The sequence below is a fragment of the Coregonus clupeaformis genome, unplaced genomic scaffold, assembly GCF_020615455.1.
Source record: "Coregonus clupeaformis isolate EN_2021a unplaced genomic scaffold, ASM2061545v1 scaf1188, whole genome shotgun sequence".
NCBI classification, from domain to species: Eukaryota; Metazoa; Chordata; class Actinopteri; order Salmoniformes; family Salmonidae; genus Coregonus; species Coregonus clupeaformis.
Window position 1 is genome coordinate 121,915 of NW_025534642.1, and position 20,589 is coordinate 142,503.

Genomic DNA, 20,589 nt, shown 5'->3' on the forward strand with positions numbered 1-20,589 from the left:
TAATAGGCACTGATTAGCGAAACTGCAAAGATTTCCGCGTGGTTTGCGAGTGGTGGATCGTTGGTAGCTTCAGACAGAGGTGGAGAGGCGGTCACAAGCCGAAAAATTTGCTCGTTGACACATCGAACTCAGATCATTGCCCAGCATGCGGGCAGTACAGGCCAATGACGACGCAGTTAGTTGCCGCGGAGAATATAAAAAGGACACTTCATTCAGGTTCGTGTGTGATTGATCTTCCCAGTCCTTTAGAAACAAGCTTCCGCTTAAAAGAAATGATGTTTTCGATTGTTGTTCGACACCATAGCAACAAACAATGAAGCCAAGAAACAGAACTTCATGACAGCAGATAATGTGCTTCCACACAGCGACCTGCGTTGAACATTCCCAACCACGCCTGCAGCCTTCGCTGCTTCAGCCCCGATACAGTGATGTCACGCCATTTCCAGCCAACATTCTGCCGCTTCACTCGCGCATGCTTGTTACGCAGCGCCTTGTGCTCATTTTTTTTTTTATACCGATTTCTGAATTGCCAAGAAAGGTTACAACACCAAATAACATCGGTGGGAGAGATATAAATGTTGTTAAATGCCGTTGAAATTTGAAAGATATTTAATAAACATCCTCTTTTGTGCGATTGATGATGAAATATGCTGATATACAGAGAAGTATTGAAAGAGTAGTTCATAAGCTGCTTATTTACAACACAGATTATGTGTTATAACACAGCGATTTGGGATGATAAACAGGTGGTTGGGTATTGAAATGTTGGAAATACTGAAGGCGCATTTTTCACACAATGCTTCGGGGGTTTATATGGCTTAAATGGCTAACAGCTGGAAATCATCTTCTGGTTACAGCACATAGCCGTCCTTTTCGATGCGTAGCTTAAACTCGATTTTAGGCACAATCATTTGGGTATGGGCTTGCAGGGGTCATATTTACAAACCCAGTAAATGTAGCACATATTTGACTGGCGAATGAATATCATGAATGTAGATGAAGGGCGCGTTTTCGTCAGCTTGCGTGCACCCGCATTCCCAACCTAGACGAAGATCAGCGGTTAGAATACGAATTTGCACACTGGAAGCTGACGAAAATAAAACCCTTTCATCTTTTACATTCGCATGAATATTCATTCGCCGAATTAGGCTGCAGTAACGACGGGCTACGGTTTGACTGGGTTTGGTATGACGCGGACCGCCTACGGGATGGAATGTGGACGTGTTCATTTGTTGCAGCTACTAAATGATTGTGCCTAAAATCGGGATTTAGGGAATATTTTACGCATCGAAAGGGTTTGGCTGTAGTTGCTGTAACCAGGGAAAGATGATTTCCAATACGACATTGCAAACGCATAAAACCCCCCCCAAAAAACATTTATTGTGAAAAATGCACCTTCGAATATTTCCAACATTCCAATACTAGCCTTTTCCATTATATTTATCATCCAAATCATGTTGATGGTCAAGAAAATGTTGTGTTGTAACACATAATGCTGTGTTGTAATAAAACCCCAACAGAGTGCAGTATGGTTTCTCTTCCAGCCACACTGTCCTCTCTGCCACAATATCCAACATATTTCGAGTCGAATGTCCTTTACAAAGAGGATGTTTATTCGTGGATATCTTTTCCGTTTCAACTTGCAGCAGAAGGCAACAATAACACGGTTCTCGTCTCTCCCCACCCCGATCTGGTGTTGGCTGGTTGGTTGTAACCTTCTTGGCAAAGGTTCAAGAAGTGATTGAATTAAAAAAAAAAATGGGGCGACGGAGACTGGCGTGACTGAGCATGCGCCTGAGGGGGTGGGGGGGGCCGCCGTCGAAGAATGAAGTAACTAGAATGTTGAAGCTGGAAGCGCAGAGGCGGTGACGTCACTGCTCTACATCGGGACTGGGCTGAGCGGAGGCTGCAGGCAGTGAGAGGGACAGATAGACAACGCGTCAGGTCGTAGTAGCCTGGAAAAAACACATTATATCTGCTGTCATGAAGTTCTGTTTGTAACTTCATTGTTTGTTGCTATAGTCAGGAGACAGACGGAGAGGAGTCGAGGACGTATTTTTCTTTTTGAGAAACGGAAGGACCTAACTGTGTCTGATTTCTAAAAAGGACTAGGAGATATCCACACACAGAGACCTGGGTTAGAGAGAGATATAAGGTCAGTTTTTTGAAAGGGAAGCTATGTCGTCCGCGACGGTAGCTGCTTCAAGAAGGCAGTCGTGTTATTTATGTGACCTGCCCCGCATGCCCTGGGCAATGATCTGGGATTTTACCGAGTCCATCTGCAGGGGATGTGTCAACTACGAAGGAGCGGACCGGATCGAGTTTGTGATTGAGACAGCCCGGCAGCTGAAGCGGGCTCACGGTTTACAGGAGGGTAGATCTCCAGGGCCCAGTAAACAGCAGCAGCTCTCTGGGAAAGAAATCCATGCTAATCACCACGGGTTGGGAGGAGACCCCGGATCCAGGCCACCTCAGCCCCTTGACCGCTACCCCCTCTCCACCTCGGACCGTCCTCCGCGGCTGGGGCCAGAGTACCAGTCTGGGAGACAGGCAAACGGAATTCCTGTACCTAATGGATTTCCTAAACCGGACGATCCACCCGAGCTCAACCGGCAGAGCCCAAACCCGCGCAGGAATAACACGGTTCCTTCTAATCTAGTGCCTTTGGTGAACGGGAACATGTCCTCCTTGCACACCGTTAACGGCCGACCGGTGGGGCCGATGGGGCACCCGGGGTCTGGTTTGATGGCCGGTAGCCCCAACGGGCACGGCGGTAAGCGGCCAGCCTCGTTCTCCAGCATCGAGCAGCACGAGAAGGATAAGCACAGACCGGACAGCCTGACACCGGAGATAGAGAACCACAAACAACGGACGGATGACTGGATGAACAAGGGGAAAACGGTCAGGGACTTGATGGCTCTCCATACCTTCGACAACCGGTTCAAGAAAGATCCTGCCGCCATGCATCAGAGGGTGATGGGCTATGAGCAACAACAGAACGCCGCTGCTTCTAAATCAGGTTGGTACCGACTGGCTGGGCTGGCTGGATAGATGGGGTTGTTTTTTTTGCTCCATCTGAATGGAGCAGTACAGTAACCTGGCCTGCATACAGCCAAGATATTATTCTGCATGTTAATGAACCTTTGCTACATACTAATTACACTTCAATTAAAATACATTTAGCATTTTCTCATGACACAAACACATGAGTCATGCGTAGCCTAATATGCTTAAGCCAATGGAAAGTTTCTCACATTTCAACCCTTAGGCATACCATTCAAATTAAATAGATTGATCAGATTTGCATTTTGTTTTCTAATGACACAAACACAGCCACAAGTCATGCGTAATTATATGCATATGATTGCCTTTTTTTGTTTATGTGTATATTTTATGTGTTTTATTTAACTAGGTTCCCCCTGTTAAATAAAGGTGAATAAATAAATAAAAAAAACATAAAAAATGTATGCTTACTACGCAATAAGATAATGTTGTTGTTTGTATTATTTTGTGTCATGCAAGAAGGGAAGCACATGCTTCTTTATTCTCAGTGAATTATGAATCATCTGTCCATCTGTTGTGTCTCTCTAACTCAGCCTTCTTCATGGTTAATTAACCCTTTCCTTCCTCCAGACAGGGGAAAACACCCGCGGAATATGAAGAGGAAAGCATCGCCAGAACCGGAGGGAGAGAGAGAGGGAACCGCCTCCAAGCATAACGGAGAGGACAGGCAGCGGTGGTTACCAGGTCCACCATCTGACGGTGACGTACATAAAATGGCCCCGGGACCGCCACCAAACTTCTCCTCCGTCCCCCCCAATACCATATCCCCCCACTCACGCACCACCCCACCGGAAGCTGGGCAGAACGGACAGTCTCCCATGGCGGCGCTGATCCTAGCGGCAGACAACGCCGGTGGTGGCGGGAACAGCTCGCCCAAAGACGGTAACCAGGTCCACTCCACCACGCGCCGCAACAGCAGCAGCCCGCTCTCGCCCTCCTCCGTCAACCAGAACCGGCGGCTCGCGCAGGGGAGGGAAGCTACTGGTGGTGGCGCGGACCAAGGGCACGGACTCCAAAGCATTCCGGACTCGTCGGTGCCCGGGAGCACACCTCTCTGCTGCACGCTGTGTCGCGAGAGGTTAGAGGACACACACTTCGTTCAGTGTCCTTCGGTGCCCTCGCACAAGTTCTGCTTCCCGTGCTCCCGGGAGAGCATCAAACAGCAAGGGGCCACCGGGGAGGTGTACTGTCCCAGCGGGGAGAAGTGCCCGTTGGTGGGCTCTAACGTACCGTGGGCTTTCATGCAAGGAGAAATCGCTACCATCCTTGACGTGAAAGTAAAAAAGGAAAGGGATCCTTGATTTCCATTTTCAATTTTCAACATTTCCAATTTTTTGGGGGGGGAAGGGATTGTTGGGGAAAAAAGTCAAAATACAACTATATAAATATAAAAATACTACATACCATCCAAGCAAACTAAAGGACTATGTAGATATTGGACCCAAACTGAGTGGACTACTGTATACTTCAGTAAAACATGGCTGTATAATTTTTAGATTTTTTTTGAATACATTGTGTTTCTATATTTTTGAAGATAAAGGTATGTAATCATAATAAAATTGGACTCTCTTGGTCCCTCTTTGTTGATGTACTTCTAGGTGTACCTCTCAAATGGCACCCTATTCCCTATGCAGTGCACTACTTTTAAAAGAGGGAAACCCAGAGGGCTCTGGTCAAAAGTAGTGCACTATGTAGGGCATAGGGTGCCATTTGGGACATGCCCTGTCTGATAGCATTTCCTTTTCAAAACGTAGAATGTGACTGATGATGACTAGCCTCTCTCTATAAGCACTTAGCACCCAACTGAAATGATTTTTTTTAGCTGTAATGTGTATGCACTTGTTTAAAAAAATAATTGCCAAATACAATTTGTGATCTTGTATGAAGAACTAAGTGTCTGAGGTTGCTTTTCTTTAAATGATAAATGTTAAGAAACCACTTTTGTGAAGTGGATAAATAGAATGTCGGGGTTATATAAAGTGGTTGTTCCAGCAATTTGCATAGGAGTGAAGGCTGGAATGACACACTGATCTGGTATGTCAGTCTGCGCACACTGCTGCCAAGCTAGAGTTTCTGTATTCTGCACAAGGACAAACTTGCTCAGTCTACTTTCAGATAATAAAGTAGACAACCTCTCTCTGACATCCTGCTCCAACTACCTTTCAGATGGTATTTGTTGATAATGCCGTTTTTTTCTCTCCTAATATGCCTTGAGCAATGACCTTCTTTCGTGGAACACATGCTTGATAATAACCCAGGCCATGTGTCTTTCCGTCTACAATACTGCCACATGTCCCAGTGTTGGCGTCTATCTTGTGGTCTGATCTGATGTTTTGGTAGTTCAGCAATCAGCAGCACATGGTATGATGTGTGTCCCGAATGGGTCCCTATTTCCTGTAGTGCACTACCAATGGGCCCTGGTCAAAAGTAGTGCACTATATAGGGAATAGGGTGCCATTTGGGATGCAGGCATGTACAGTATACGGAGGAAGCACGCAAGTTGTTAAGTCAGTCAGTCAGTCAGTCAGTCAGAGAGAAGGGGGTGGAGTCGCTGACTACAAATCAGGCCATAGGGGTATTATGTTACCACTGCTAGAACAGTGTACCCAGTGTGTGTGTGTGTGTGTGTGAGTGTGTGTGTTTGTGTGTGTGTGTGTGTCTGCTTTAACAGTATAGCCGTTTGACCCCATGTGAGGGACTTGACCAATGCGATAAAATAGGGCCTGAATGACTCAATGAAACAGATTTTTTTGAACAGAGATAGGCCTTAAATCAGAATATTGCACTGCATTTTAAACCAGTTATTTACATTTGGTTTAGAAAAACAAAACAACTGTTTTGACAGAATAGTTGAACACATTGTTCATAATATAAAGTCCATCAGAAAAACGACTGAATTCGCTAAAACTATTTATCCCCCCCACAAATGTAACTTTATTCACATTTTATAAGTCGCTTACTTTCTAACTTGTTTATCATGATGAGGCTATTTCCCGTGTGTTACCAGTGTATGGGCAACATTTCAAATGTTACTGTCACATCGTGTGAAGACACAGGGCTACAATAGATTTGTTTGTGTTTTCTGACAAACTCCTCTCTTAACCCATTCTTATTTTAAAGCCATTTTAGTCTCGGCGCTAACTCTAACTAACATCAAAACCTGCTCAACACAATCTTGGTCACGTTAGTTAAGGAACATATTACCATCTATCTCCCCTTCACTTTCTCAGCAGCATAGTAAAAAAAAATAGATATGTTTGCTAATGAATGACGTGTTCTCTGTTGGCTCAGCGTCATTCTGCCCTACAGCAGGATTCTGTTGGTAAACGAATGGAGAACTTTGAACCCTGTAATCATTGATGTCCTTATTGGTTCATAGTGTATTCTAGGAAATTTCTTTACCACAGAAATCCCTAATCTCAAATAGAGAGAAAACACACATTACAGTAACCACATTTCCATCCTGGTTTATGCAAGTAAAGTCACATGGTATATATAAAAAAAATGAATCACAACGCCTGTGATAGAAACAGGAAGTTTCGGTACAATTTGATAAATGCCGACAGATAAATGCTGGTTGGATCGAGGGTCTGATTCTGGTGACGTGATGATACTGCCGTTTGACAAATAAATATATTCTCGCTCTTATCCATAATAATCTCATCATGTCAAACCGCACAGCGTACCCTGTATTGGCTAGAGCGCACGTACGTGCCAAGATCAGAGTAGGCACATTTGCTATTTAATGTAGAAAATGTGATAGAAACACATTGAACTTTAGATTTTTATTTTATTTTATTTTACTACTTCTTCTGAACTTAAGTGAAAACGTACATTTTGTGTGCACTATTTCATCACGCGTTGATATTTATCCACAACAAGTCCGTTTGGTGGAAACACACCACTGGTGAGAAAATGCGCATATTTTCTTTATGCGGATTTTAGAATATTCGCATTAAAATCTGTCGCCAATTGGATGGAAACCACAGCCAAATATTTACCTCTTTACAGCCCTTGTTTACCTCTAAATACCGATCCCCCTGTAGAATGGAATGATAGTCCACCCTCCACCCTCTGGGATCTTTGCCAGTGGAATTTACTGAAAGTTTAATGTTTAAACTCTCTCTCTATCTTTCTGAAGCTCTCTATTGCTCTCTCTGAAACTTCTCTGTCTCTCTCGCTCCCTCTCTTTTACTCTCAATTCAAAGGGCTTTTGCAAGTCAAATAGGTAATGAACAAAAGTTAAATAAAGAATCAGAATTGAACAGTAAACATTACACACAAAGGAAGAGACCTTTCAAATGTCATATTATGTCTATACACAGTGTTGTAACGATGTGCAAATAGTTAAAGTACTCTCTCTCTCTCTCTCGCTCTCTCTCTCTCTCTCTCTCTCTCTCTCTCTCTCTCTCTCTCTCTCTCTCTTCTCTCTCTTTCTCTCTTTCTCTATCTCTTAAACACTATCTCCCTCTTTTCTCCTAAACTCTCTCTCTTTAACTCTCTCTCTCTCTCTCTCTCTCTCTCTCTCTCTCTCTCTCTCTCTCTCTCTCTCTCTCTCTCTCTCTCTCTCTTTCTCTCTTTCTCTATCTCTTAAACACTATCTCCCTCTTTCTCCTAAACTCTCTCTTTTTAACTCTCTCTCTCTCTCTCTCTCTCTCTCTCTCTCTCTCTCTCTCTCTCTCTCTCTCTCTCTCTCTCTCTCTCTCTCTCTCTCTCTCTCTCTCTCTCTCTCTCTCTCTCTCTCTCTCTCTCTCTCTCTCTCTCTCTCTCTCTCTCTCTCTCTCTCTCTCTCTCTCTCTCTCTTTCTCTCTCCCTCTTTCTCTTAAACACTCTCTCTCTTTAACTCTCTCTCTCTCTCTCTGAAGCTCTCTATCACGCTCTCTGAAGCTTTCTCTCTTAAACTCTCCGTCTCCCCCTCTCTCTCTGTCTATAGTTTGTTGGTTATGTGGACACCAAGGAACTTGAAGCTCTCAACCTGCTCCACAACAGCCCCGTCAATGAGAATGGAGGCATGCTCGGTCCTCTTCTTTTTCCTGTAGTCCACAATCATCTCCTTTGTCTTGGTCACGTTGAGGGAGAGGTTGTTGTCCTGGCACCACACGGACAGGTCTCTGACCTCCTCCCTTTAGGCTGTCTCGTCATTGTCGGTGATCAGGCCTACCACTGTTGTGTCATCGGCAAACTTGATGTTGGAGTCGTGCCTGGCCATGCAGTCATGAGTGAACAGGGAGTACAGGAGGGGACTGTGCACACACCCCTGAGAGGCCCCTGTGTTGAGGATCAGTGTGGCGGATGTGTTGTTACCTACCTTTACCACCTGGGGGCGGCCCGTCAGGAAGTCCAGGATCCAGTTGCAGAGGGAGGTGTTTAGTCCCAGGGTCCTTAGCTTAGTGATGGGCTTTGAGGGCACTATGGTGTTGAACGCTGAGCTGTAGTCAATGAATAGCATTCTCAAATAGGTGTTCCTTTTGTCCAGGTGTGAAAGGGCAGTGTGGCGCGCAATAGCGATTGCGTTATCTGTGGATCTGTTGGGGCGGTATGCAAATTGGAGTGGGTCTAGAGTTTCTGGGATAATGGTGTTGATGTGAGCCATGACCAGCCTTTCAAAGCACTTCATGGCTACCGATGTGAGTGCTACGGGTCGGTAGTCATTTAGGCAGGTTACCTTAGTGTTCTTGTGCACAGGGACTATGGTGGTCTGCTTGAAAAATTTTGGTATCACAGACTCAGACAGGGAGAGGTTGAAAATGTCTGTGAAGACACTTGCCAGTTGGTCAGCGCATTATTATTATTATTACTTGCTCGGAGTACATGTCCTGGTAATCCGTCTGGCCCTGCAGCCTTGTGAATGTTGACCAGTTTAAAGGTCTTACTCACATCGGCTACGGAGAGCGTGATCACACAGTCTTCCGGAACAGCTGATGCTCTCATGCATGTTTCAGTATTACTTGCCTCGAAGCGAGCATAGAAGTAATTTAGCTCATCTGGTAGGCTCGTGTCACTGGGCAGCTCGTGGCTGTGTTTCCCTTTGTAGTCTGTAATAGTTTGCAAGCCCTGCCACATCCGACAAGCGTCGGAGCCGGTGTAGTAGGATTCAATCTTAGTCCTGTATTGACTCTTTGCCTGTTTGATGGTTCATCTGAGGGCATAGCGGGATTTCTTATAAGCTTCCGGTTTAGAGTTCCGCTCCTTGAAAGCGGCAGCTCTACCCTTTAGCTCAGTGCGGATGTTTCCTGTAATCCATGGCTTCTGGTTGGGGTATGTACGTACGGTCACTGTGGGGACGACGTCATCGATGCACTTATTGATGAAGCCAGTGACTGATGTGGTGTACTCCTCAATGCCATCAGAAGAATCCCGGAACAAATTCCAGTCTGTGCTAGCAAAACAGTCCTGTAGCTTAGCATCTGCTTCATCTGACCACTTTCTTATTGACCGAGTCACTGGTGCTTCCTGCTTTAGTTTTTGCTTGTAAGCAGGAATCAGGAGGATAGAATTATGGTCAGATTTGCCAAATGGAGGGCGAGGAAGAGCTTTGTACGCGTCTCTGTGTGTGGAGTAAAGGTGGTCTAGAGTTTTTTTCCCTCTGGTTGCACATTTAACATGCTGGTAGAAATTAGGTAGAACGCATTTAAGTTTCCCTGCATTAAAGTCCCCGGCCACTAGGAGCGCCGCCTCTGGATGAGCGTTTTCCTGTTTGCTTATGGCCGTATACAGTTCATTGAGTGCGGTTTTAGTGCCAGGATCAGTTTGTGGTGGGAAATAGACAGCTACGAAGAATATAGATACTCTCTTGGTAAATAGTGTGGTCTACAGCTTATCATGAGATACTCTACCTCAGGTGAGCAAAACCTAGAGACTTCCTTAGGTATTGTGCACCAGCTGTTGTTTACAAATATACATAGACCGCCACCCCTTGTCTTACCAGAGGCTGCTGTTCTATCCTGCCGGTACAGCATATATGTTATTAATGTCATCGTTCAGCCACGACTTGGTGAAACATAAGATATTACAGTTTTTAATGTCCCGTTTGTAGGATATTCGTGCCTGTAGTTCGTCCACTTTATTATCAAGCGATTGTAAGTTGGCCAATAGTATCGATGGCAAAGGCAGATTAGCCACTCGTCGCCGGCTCCTTACCAGGCACCCCGATCTCCTTCTGCGATATCTCCTTTTCTTTCTACTGCGAATGACGGAGATGAGGGCCCTGTCGGGTGTCTGGAGCAAATCCCTCTCGTCCGGCTCATTAAAGAAAAATTATTTGTCCAGTTCAAGGTGAGTAATCGCTGTCCTGATATCCAGAAGCGAAAAAACACACAAAATAGCACGGTTTGTTAAGAGTCCATAAAACATCAGCCATCCCCTCCGCCGCTATCATCCAGTACCTTGTTGTCTTATAGGAGTGTTCTGATTGGAAAGAGAAAGTTCTGGAAAGTTCTGGTAGCTGGAGGATACTTTCCTTTCCTGCAGTCACATGACCCTCATGGGTGGAATGTTATTTATATATTTTTATAATTTCATAATTAATAAACATAATTCAATTTTAAACGCAGAAAATCCGGTGTTTCTATGTCAAACGGTTTTGTTATATTTCAGTCTTCTGTGATGTATATAAAGTGTAATATTGGGATGCAAACTCAAAATGGAATACATTTCAACTACAGTGGGGAAAAAAAGTATTTAGTCAGCCACCAATTGTGCAAGTTCTCCCACTTAAAAAGATGAGAGAGGCCTGTAATTTTCATCATAGGTCAACTATGACAGACAAAATGAGATTTTTTTTCTCCAGAAAATCACATTGTAGGATTTTTAATGAATTTATTTGCAAATTATGGTGGAAAATAAGTATTTGGTCAATAACAAAAGTTTCTCAATACTTTGTTATATACCCTTTGTTGCCAATGACACAGGTCAAACGTTTTCTGTAAGTCTTCACAAGGTTTTCACACACTGTTGCTGGTATTTTGGCCCATTCCTCCATGCAGATCTCCTCTAGAGCAGTGATGTTTTGGGGCTGTCGCTGGGCAACACAGACTTTCAACTCCCTCCAATGATTTTCTATGGGGTTGAGATCTGGAGACTGGCTAGGCCACTCCAGGACCTTGAAATGCTTCTTACGAAGCCACTCCTTCGTTGCCCGGGCGGTGTGTTTGGGATCATTGTCATGCTGAAAGACCCAGCCACGTTTCATCTTCAATGCCCTTGCTGATGGAAGGAGGTTTTGACTCAAAATCTCACGATACATTACCCCATTCATTCTTTCCTTTACACGGATCAGTCGTCCTGGTCCCTTTGCAGAAAAACAGCACCAAAGCATGATGTTTCCACCCCCATGCTTCACAGTAGGTATGGTGTTCTTTGGATGCAACTCAGCATTCTTTGTCCTCCAAACACGACGAGTTGAGTTTTTACCAAAAAGTTATATTTTGGTTTCATCTGACCATATGACATTCTCCCAATCCTCTTCTGGATCATCCAAATGCACTCTAGCAAACTTCAGACGGGCCTGGACATGTACTGGCTTAAGCAGGGGGACACGTCTGGCACTGCAGGATTTGAGTCCCTGGCGGCGTAGTGTGTTACTAATGGTAGGCTTTGTTACTTTGGTCCCAGCTCTCTGCAGGTCATTCACTGTGGTTCTGGGATTTTTGCTCACCGTTCTTGTGATCATTTTGACCCCACGGGGTGAGATCTTGCGTGGAGCCCCAGATCGAGGGAGATTATCAGTGTGTGTGTGTGTGTGTGTGTGTGTGTGTGTGTGTGTATGTGTGTGTATGTGTGCGAATGCTAAAATATACAGTCAACATATATTATATGACTGAGGAAGATACATTGTATATTTTGACCCCACGGGGTGAGATCTTGCGTGGAGCCCCAGCTTGTTTGTAGGTGACCAAATACTTATTTTCCACCATAATTTGCAAATAAATTCATTAAAAATCCTACAATGTCTTCCATTTCCTAATAATTGTTCCCACAGTTGATTTCTTCAAACCAAGCTGCTTACCTATTGCAGATTCAGTCTTCCCAGCCTGGTACAGGTCTACAATTTTGTTTCTGGTGTCCTTTGACAGCTCTTTGGTCTTGGCCATAGTGGAGTTTGGAGTGTGACTGTTTGAGGTTGTGGACAGGTGTCTTTTTATACTGATAACAAGTTCAAACAGGTGCCATTAATACAAGTAACGAGTGGAGGACAGAGGAGCCTCTTAAAGAAGAAGTTACAGGTCTGTGAGAGCCAGAAATCTTGCTTGTTTGTAGGTGACCAAATACTTATTTTCCACCATAATTTGCAAATAAATTCATTAAAAATCCTACAATGTGATTTTCTGGATTTTTTTTCCTCAATTTGTCTGTCATAGTTGACATGTACCTATGATGAAAATTACAGGCCTCTCTCATCTTTTTAAGTGGGAGAACTTACACAATTGGTGGCTGACTAAATACTTTTTTTCCCCACTGTATATCTGACATGGTACAAGTGTCTTATTTTTTTAAGCCATAACCATGTGTGTGAGGTGTATACTTTTGTCTCAAAGTAGATTTGTTTAAGACTACCAAGAAACACTGTGTGACCCTGATTTAGCCCACTGCAGTAAAAGGTTAACTCATTGCCCTGTCTGAGATGCCCATGGCTCCGTCAGGATATGATCCTACAGAAGTGTGTATGAAGGGAGGGGACTAGTGCATCTACTGTAAGTAAAAACCATAACCCTATTAGGAAACCATATTAGAACAAAACCGTTAAACCAACAGCTCTTCAATCTACTAAATTGCATGTGGAAAATATACAATGTATCTTCCTCAGTCATATAATATATGTTGACTGTATATTTTAGCATTCGCACACATACACACACATACACACACACACACACACACACACACACACACACACACACACACACACACACACACACACACACACACACACACACACACACACACACACACACACACATTATATGCAAGGTAGTAGAGGGCAAAATGTTGCGGTATGGCCTGGCTATCTCACTAATGAATCTATGTTTAGAACAATTAATCAAAACCATGCTGTAATCAGCCATGAATAGGAGAGAGAGAGAAGGAGAGAGAGAGAGAGAGAGAGAGAGAGAGAGAGAGAGAGAGAGAGAGAGAGAGAGAGAGAGAGAGAGAGAGAGAGAGAGAGAGAAGGAGAGAGAGAGAGAGAGAGAGAGAGAGAGAGAGAGAGAGAGAGAGAGAGAGAAAGAGAGCAGAGAGAGAGAGAGAGAGAGAGAAGGAGAGAGAGTGAGAAGGAGAGAGAGAGAGAGAGAGAGAGTGAGAAGGAGACAAATAGAAATGGAGAGAGGGACATGCCAACAGCAGAATCTGGTCCACATGTCTCCGGTACAGCCTCTCAATTTCAATTCAATTCAATTTCAATTCAATTCAATTTAAGGGCTTTATTGGCATGGGAAACGTGTGTTAACATTGCCAAAGCAAGTGACGTAGATAGTAAACAAAAGTGAAATAAACAATATATATTACAGTTTTTTCCGACTGCTTACACACAAAATCTTTTCATGTCACACGATTTTTGAAACCTCTCACTCAAAGTGCAAAACTACACACCAAATCTCCAAAACCATAAGCTATTTCTCAGCCTTTGACTCAGTTGTCAATTGCATAAAACACTTTTTTCAAAACACTACACACAATTCTCTACCTAAAACACAAAAATCTAACAGGAAGTGACTTGCTTTCCCTTTTCCAAACACAACCATTCAAAATGCTACACTTATTCACCAGGTCACACACACACTCTTCACATGTGCAAACACTAATTGCTTAACTGATCACTAACCAATCACTGCTTTACTGTAGTATAGGCCTATAAATAGGTCAAAGGTCAGATTACCTGTTTTGAACAATGGATGCCAACAATGGACAGAGAGCAAGAGGAGTAGGAGGGAGAGGCAGGGGGACAACAACGAGGACAAATTCAAAGACGAAGTGTTGGAAGAGGAGGAGGAGGAGGAAGAGGAAAATGAAGAGGAAGAGGAAGAGGAAGAAGAGGACGAGGGCAAAGAAGAGAAGGAAGGAGATTTATTTATGTGGATGAGGTTGGCTTCAACCTCACCAAAACCAGGCGCCGCTGAAGAAATGTAAAAGGACAGAGGGCAATTACAATGTCCCTGGACAGCGTGGGGGTAATATAACTATGTGTGTGCCATCACTCAAAACGGGGTCCTCCATCACAATGCCACACTGGGTCCGTACAAGACCGGCCATAGGCTCACTTTTCTGGATGCAATTTACACAATGCTTGTCCCTGATCCAGATCAGGAGCCTGCTGGATTTGTGGTTATATGGGACAATGTTAGTTTTCACCGGGCTGTTCTGGTCCAAAACTGGTTTGCCACCCATCCACAATTTGTAGTTTTGTACCTACCCTCATATTCACCTTTTCTAAATCCCATAGAGGAATTATTCTCAGCCTGGCGCTGGAAAGTGTATGATTGCCAACCCTATGCCCGCATGCCGCTTCTCCAGGCAATGGAGGGACGCATGTGGGGACATAGAGGTTGCCTCTGTCCAAGGTTGGATACGCCATGCTAGGAGATACTTCCCTCGATGTTTGGCAAGAGAAAACGTATCTTGTGATGTGGACAAAGTATTGTGGCCAGACCCAGCCCGGAGAAGAGATGAAGCGTAGCTTAGCACTGGTGACTGCCCACCCCCCTACCAATTCCTGGACTGCCCCGGGACCCCAACACACACAATTGTGTTCTTTACTGTATTCTAAAGAATATACTTTTGGTTTACATATGTTTATGGTTTTGTTGTGTGCTACTGTATACAACAGTAATGTTTGGCCTAATAAATATTTTCTGTTTCTACATTGCATTGGTGTTTACAGTGTACTTGTTACCCCTCTCAGCAGATTACTTTCACTGTAGAACATTGTATTGAAATGTAGATATAAGCCTATGAAAGACCAAAGAGCTTTAGATTTAGAACAACAGTGTTTACATGGTATATCCAAAAAATGTACTATTATGAAAGAAGTGTTTGCCATTTGATGCAAATGCTTCATTCTGACATGTGTTTACGGCATTTTGAATGCAGTGTTACATTTTGAAGGAGATGTGAGGCATTTTGCATTTTGTGTGTGCAGTTTTGGGAATTGTGTGTAGAGTTTTGAAAAAAGGAGACATAGTTTTGAAAACGTGTGTAAGCAGTTGGAAAAAACTGTAACAGGAAACATTACACTCAGAAGTTTCAAAAGAATAAAGACATTTCAAATGTCATATTATGTATATATACAGTGTTGTAACAATGTGCAAAGAGTTAAAGTACAAATGGGAAAATAAATAAACATAAATATGGGTTGTATTTACAATGGTGTTTGTTCTTCACTGGTTGCCCTTTTCTTGTGGCAACAGGTCACAAATATTGCAGCTGTGATGGCACACTGTGGTTTTTCACCCAGTAGATAAGGGAGTTTATCAAAATTGGGTTTGTTTTCGAATTCTTTGTGGATCGCTGTAATCTGAGGGAAATATGTGTCTCTAATATGGTCATACATTTGGCAGGAGGTTAGGAAGTGCAGTCTGTCTGTCTCTGGGCTGGGGAGCATGTAAGGGAGGCATAATGCTCTCTCTCTCTCTCTCTCTCTCTCTCTCTCTCTCTCTCTCTCTCTCTCTCTCTCTCTCTCTCTCTCTCTCTCTCTCTCTCTCTCTCTCTCTCTCTCTCTCTCTCTCTCTCTCTCTCTCTCTCTCTCTCTCTCTCTCTCTCTCTCTCTCTCTCTCTCTCTCTCTCTCTCTCTCTCTCTCTCTCTCTCTCTCTCTCTCTCTCTCTCTCTCCCTCTCCCTCCCTCCCTCCCTCCCTCCCTCCCTCCCTCCCTCTCTCTCTCTCTCTCTCTCTCTCTCTCTCTCTCTCTCTCTCTCTCTCTCTCTCTCTCTCTCTCTCTCTCTCTCTCTCTCTCTCTCTCTCTCTCTCTCTCTCTCTCTCTCTCTCTCTCTCTCTCTCCCTCCTCCCTCCCTCCTCCCTCCCTCTCTCCCTCCCCCCCTCCCTCTCTCTCTCTCTCTCTCTCTCTCTCTCTCTCTCTCTCTCTCTCTCTCTCTCTCTCTCTCTCTCTCTCTCTCTCTCTCTCTCTCTCTCTCTCTCTTCCCAGCATAAGTGATGTGGTTAATTTTAGGCCTGTCAATGGAAACAAGGTCACAGCAGACAGACAGTGTTGAATCAAGGACACGCTCCAATCGGCCTGTTTTTACATCAATCACTATCCTTTGGAGTTGGTTGAGGCCTGGAGCCGCCTGAGAGACTAGTCATACATGGCGTCTAACATCATCTGAACAATGGGAGCTGCATGGAGTCTTAACCAGCAATTGCTTACAAGGTCTGATGGGTGATACATCTTAATCAGAGATTCCTCCTTTGATAGGTGGGTTAGCTGTCACCTAACTAAGGTCTGCTATAGGTGGGTTAGACTACATCTTCCTACGGTCTGCTATAGGTGGGTTAGACTACATCTTCCTAAGGTCTGCTATAGGTGGGTTAGACTACATCTTACTAAGGTCTGCTATAGGTGGGTTAGACTACATCTTCCTAAGGTCTGCTATAGGTGGGTTAGACTACATCTTCCTAAGGTCTGCTATAGGTGGGTTAGACTACATCTTCCTAAGGTCTGCTATAGGTGGGTTAGACTACATCTTCCTAAGGTCTGCTATAGGTGGGTTAGACTACATCTTCCTAAGGTCTGCTATAGATGGGTTAGCTGTCACCTTCCTAAGGTCTGCTATAGGTGGGTTAGCTGTCACCTAACTAAGGTCTGCTATAGGTGGGTTAGACTACATCTTCCTAAGGTCTGCTATAGGTGGGTTAGACTACATCTTCCTAAGGTCTGCTATAGGTGGGTTAGACTACATCTTCCTACGGTCTGCTATCGGTGGGTTAGACTACATCTTACTAAGGTCTGCTATAGGTGGGTTAACCTACATCTTACTAAGGTCTGCTATAGGTGGGTTAACCTACATCTTACTAAGGTCTGCTATAGCTGGGTTAACCTACATCTTACTAAGGTCTGCTATAGGTGGGTGAAATCAAATAAATACAATTGTGTCACATGCTCCTAATACAACGGGTTTAGACTTTACCTTGAAATGCTTGCTTACGAGCCCTTCCCAACGATACAGAGTAAAACAGTTATAATAAAAAGAAAAATAGTAACACAAAAGGAAAGAAATACACAGCAATGGAGCTCCGCTACCGTTCACAAGTTTGGGTTCACTTAGACATTTCCTTGTTTTCGAAATAAAAGCAAATTGATCAGAAATACAGTGAAGACATTGTTAATGTTTTAAATGGCTATTGTAGCTGGAAATGGCAGATTTTTTTTAGGGAATATCTACATAGGCGTACAGAGGCCCATTATCAGCAACCATCAGTCCGGTGTTCCAATGGCACGTTGTGTTTGCTAATCAAAGTTTATCATTTAAAAGGCTAATTGATCATTAGAAAACCCTTTTGCAAGTTTGTTAGTGCAACTGAAATCTGTTGTGCTGATTAAAGAAGCAATAAAACATTTTTTTGACTATTTGAGTATCTGGAGCATCAGTAATTGTGGGTTCGATTACAGGCTCAAAATGGCCAGAAACAAAGAACTTTCTTCTGAAACTTGTCAGTCTATTCTTGTTCTGAGAAATGAAGGCTATTCCATGCGAGAAATTGCCAAGAAACTGAAGATCTCGTACTATCCCTTCACAGAACAGCGCAAACTGGCTCTAACCAGAATAGAAAGAGGAGTGGGAGGTGCCGGTGCACAACTGAGCAAGAGGACAAATACATTAGATTGTCTAGTTTGAGAAACAGACGCCTCACAGGTCCTCAACTGGCAGCTTCATTAAATAGTACCCGCAAAACACCATTCTCAACGTCAACAGTGAAGAGGCGTCTCCGGGATGCTGACCTTCTAGGCAGAGTGGTGCAAAGAAAAAGCCATATCTCAGACTGGCCAATAAAAAGAAAAGATTAAGATGTTTTGAAAGGCATTTTACTGTACATTGTTGGGTTTTGAAAGGCATTTCACTGTACTTGCATGTGACATTAAAAACTTGAAACTTGAAACTACCAGTACCAGATCAACAAGGTATTTGAGGTAGAGATGTAAATGAAGGCAGTGTAAAGTTTAATAAACCGTTTAGCAGTCTTATGACTATTTAGCAGTCTTATGGCTTGGGGGCAGAAGCTGTCTCTGAGCCTGTTGGTCCGAGAGCCAAGAGAGCTCCGGTACTGTTGCCGGACTGTAGCACAGTGAACAGTCTATGGCTTTGGTGGCTGGAGTTTTTGGCAATTTTTCAAGCATTCATCTGACACAGCCTGGTATAGAGGTCCTGGATGGCAGGGAGCTCAGCCCCAGTGATGTACTTGGCTGTCCGCACCACCCTCTGTAGCGCTTCTGTGGTCGAGGGTGGTGCATTTGCCATACCAAGTGGTGATGCAGCCAGTCAATATGCTCTCGATGGTGCAGCTGTAGAACCTTTTGAGGATCTGAGGGCCCATGCCAAATCTATTCAGCCTCCTTAGGGGCGAGGGATGCTGCCGTGCCCTCTTCACGACTGTGCGGGTATGTATTATGTCCTTGTGGATGCCAAGGAACTTGAAGTTCTCTACAATGTGTCCCCTCTTTCTCCTGTAGTCCACAATCTGCTCCTTGGTCTTACTGATGTTGAGAAGCTGTTGTCCTGGCACCACATTGCTAAGTCTCTGACCTCCTCCCTGTAGGCTGTAACATCACCGTCAGTGATCAAGACCACCGTCGTGTCGTAGGCAAAAGATGATGACGGTGTTGGAGTCGTGCGTGTAGCCACGCAGTCGTGGGTAAACAAGGAGTGCAGGAAGGGACTAAGCACACACCCCTGAGGTTCCCCGTGTTGAGGGTCAGGTGTTGTTGCCTACCCTTACCACCTGGGGCGGTCAGTCAGGAAGTCCAGGATCCAGTTCCAGAGGGAGGGGTTTAGTCCCAGGGTCCTTAGCTTAGTGGAGGGGACTATGGTGTTGAACAGCTGAGCTGTAGTTCATGCTGCAGGTTACCTTGGAGTGCTTTGGAAAAGGGACAATGGTGGTCAGCTTGAAACATGTAGGTATTACAGACTGGGACAAGGAGAGATTGAAAATGTCAGTGAAGACGCCTGCCACATCGGCCATGGAGAGCGAGATCACACAGTCATCCGGAACAACAGGGGCTTTCACGCAAGACTCAGTGTTGTTTTCCTCGAAGCGAACATAAAAGGCATTTAGCTCATTTGGGAGTTCTGCGTCACTGGGCATCTCACTACTGGGTTTGCCTTTGCAATCCGTTATCGTCTGCAAGTCCTGCCACATACAACGAGCTTCGGAGACGGTTTAATAGGATTCCACCTTCCTCCTATAATATCCTTTTGCATGTTTGATGTCTCGTCGGAGGATGTGTCTTCGTGTCCCATTCCATGTAAGCGGTAACTCTAGCCCACTACCCAGCCTGTAATCCATGGTTTTTGGTTTTGATACGTTTGCATTGTCACTGTGGGGATTGACGTCGTCCATGCACTTATTGATGAAGCCTCTGACTGATGTGGTAAACTCCTCAATGTTATCGGATGAATCCCGGAACACATCCCAGTCTGTATTAGCAAAACAGTCTTGTAGCTTTGCGACTGCTTCATCGGACTACTTCCCTATTGAGCGCGTCACTGGCACTTCCTGTATGAGCTTTTGTTCGTAAAACAGGAAGCAGGAGAATAGCGTCGTGGTCAGATTTGCTGAAGGGAAGACGAGGGTAGGGGCCTTGTATGCATTTCTGTGGGTAGAATAAAAGTTGTCTAGAGGTATAGCGCCCCCTAGTGGCTCAGGAGACGTGTTGGTAGAAGTGAGGTAGGACGGTTTTGAAGTCGCCCCGCGATTCTCCGCCCACCAGAAACGCTGCCTCTGGGTGAGCTGATTCTTATTTCTTTAAGGCCCCATACAGTTCGTTGAGTGCCAGAGTGGTGTTGGCTTGGGGAGGGATGTAGACAGCCGTGATAATTACAGTTGAGAACTCTCTTGGTAGATAAAAGGGTCTTCAGCTTACCATGAGGTGTTCTATATCAGGTGAACAAAAGCTCGAGATTTCCTTCACACTGGAAGCAGCGCACCAGTTGTTGTTTATGAAGAGGCACACCCCTCCTCCGAGGCCGCCTTCGTCCGATCGTGCCGGTGCATGGAAAAACCAATGAGTTCTACGTACATTGAGTCATCCGGCTGCGTCTCTGCAAGGCATATAATATTGCAGTTTTTTAAGTCTCTCTGATAGGAGACTCTCAAATGAAGCTCATCCAACTTATTCTGGACATTTGCTAATAAAATGGAGGGTATTTTCTCTTCCTGTTCTCTGGTCGTGTCTTTCCATCCCTCCTATTCTCTCTGTGTTATTAGCCTCCCTCCCTCCCTCCCTCCCTCCCTCCCTCCCTCCTCCCTCCCTCCCTCCCTCCCTCCCTCCCTCCCTCCCTCCCTCTCACCATCCCTCCCTCCCTCCCTCCCTACCTCCCTCTC

The 20,589-nt window shown here is 44.6% G+C and overlaps 1 protein-coding gene across 1 annotated transcript; it reads left to right on the forward strand.

Annotated features, from left to right (window-relative positions):
* Positions 1–1,857: 1,857 nt before the first annotated feature.
* On the forward strand, positions 1,858–4,952 carry LOC121580616 (interferon regulatory factor 2-binding protein 2-A). Its single transcript, XM_041895589.1, has 2 exons — positions 1,858–3,019; positions 3,634–4,952. Exons 1-2 carry the CDS (start codon positions 2,179–2,181, stop codon positions 4,362–4,364), a joined length of 1,572 nt encoding a protein of 523 aa, XP_041751523.1. The 5' UTR covers positions 1,858–2,178; the 3' UTR covers positions 4,365–4,952.
* The last annotated feature ends 15,637 nt before the right edge of the window (positions 4,953–20,589 follow it).